This window comes from Carlito syrichta, unplaced genomic scaffold, assembly GCF_000164805.1.
Source record: "Carlito syrichta isolate Samal-C Ts95f unplaced genomic scaffold, Tarsius_syrichta-2.0.1 Scaffold309854, whole genome shotgun sequence".
Classification (NCBI taxonomy): Eukaryota; Metazoa; Chordata; class Mammalia; order Primates; family Tarsiidae; genus Carlito; species Carlito syrichta.
The window spans coordinates 587,933-588,787 of record NW_007253950.1 but is presented as its reverse complement, the minus strand read 5'-3'; the positions used below and the strand labels follow the sequence as shown (position 1 = coordinate 588,787).

Sequence of the window (855 nt, the reverse complement as noted above, 5' to 3'; positions counted from 1 at the left end):
GGGGCTCGGCGCGCCAGACGGGCTCTCTCTCCGCAGGGGAGAGTTTCAGCGGCTACGCCGTGCGGTACTTGAAACCGGATGTGACCCAGAGCTGGCGGGTAGGGGGCTGCGCGCTGACTGGCCCCCGGGGGTCCTGGCGGGGCGCGGCTTAAACGGGGGCTGCGGAGGGAGAGGACGGAGGGCAGGGTCTCCGAGTCCCATGACTGAGGTCTCCAGCAGGGGGCGCCGCTCGGAGGGGAGGGCGCGTGGGCAGAGCGCCCCTGCTTCCCCGGCTCACGGACACCCCTTCCGTGTGCCCCCCCAGTACTGCCTCAACCAGAACCCCAGCCTGGACCGCTACGGACAGAAGCCCCTGCCTTTCGACTCCGTGTAAGTGACGCCACAAGTCTCGGGGCCCCATACCTGGAGGAGGGTGGGTGAGGCCTCGGCCGCTTTCCTAGTGCGCACCGAATGGCCCTTGAAAATGGGAGACCTGGGAAAAAGTGACCGACTCCAGTACACCACAAGAAACTTGCAGTTTCAAAAAGAACACGTTTAATTCCTACCAAACGGAATGCCTTGTCCTCCAGCCCCTGGCAACTCCACCCTTGCGGAGTGGAGGCGTTAAGGCGGGGTGAAGGTGCGATGCCATCCTTCAGGGGGCATGGCGGGCGGGGGGATGGCCCCGAGGTGAGAGCGAAGCTCCTGGAGAGGGTTGCTCCCCACCTCGGGCTCACCCCGGTTCTTTCCCAGGAACGCTTTCCGAAGCTTCGGTTCGCACTTCAGGTAGGGAAGTGACCCCGCCCCCGTCCCCGCCCCCTCCCCACAGCCGGCCACGCCCCCCTCGGGCCGAGCTGGGGCAGCCTCGGGGCTCAG

General features: G+C 66.7%; 1 protein-coding gene across 1 annotated transcript in view; it reads left to right on the top strand.

Moving 5' to 3' along the window:
• The window catches only part of TEPP (testis, prostate and placenta expressed), an 18,288-nt gene that overhangs the window by 14,537 nt on the left and 2,896 nt on the right, over positions 1-855 (top strand). The window contains 3 exon segments of the mRNA XM_008068015.2: positions 37-98; positions 305-369; positions 733-765. Coding sequence (XP_008066206.2) covers positions 37-98; positions 305-369; positions 733-765 — 160 coding nt within the window.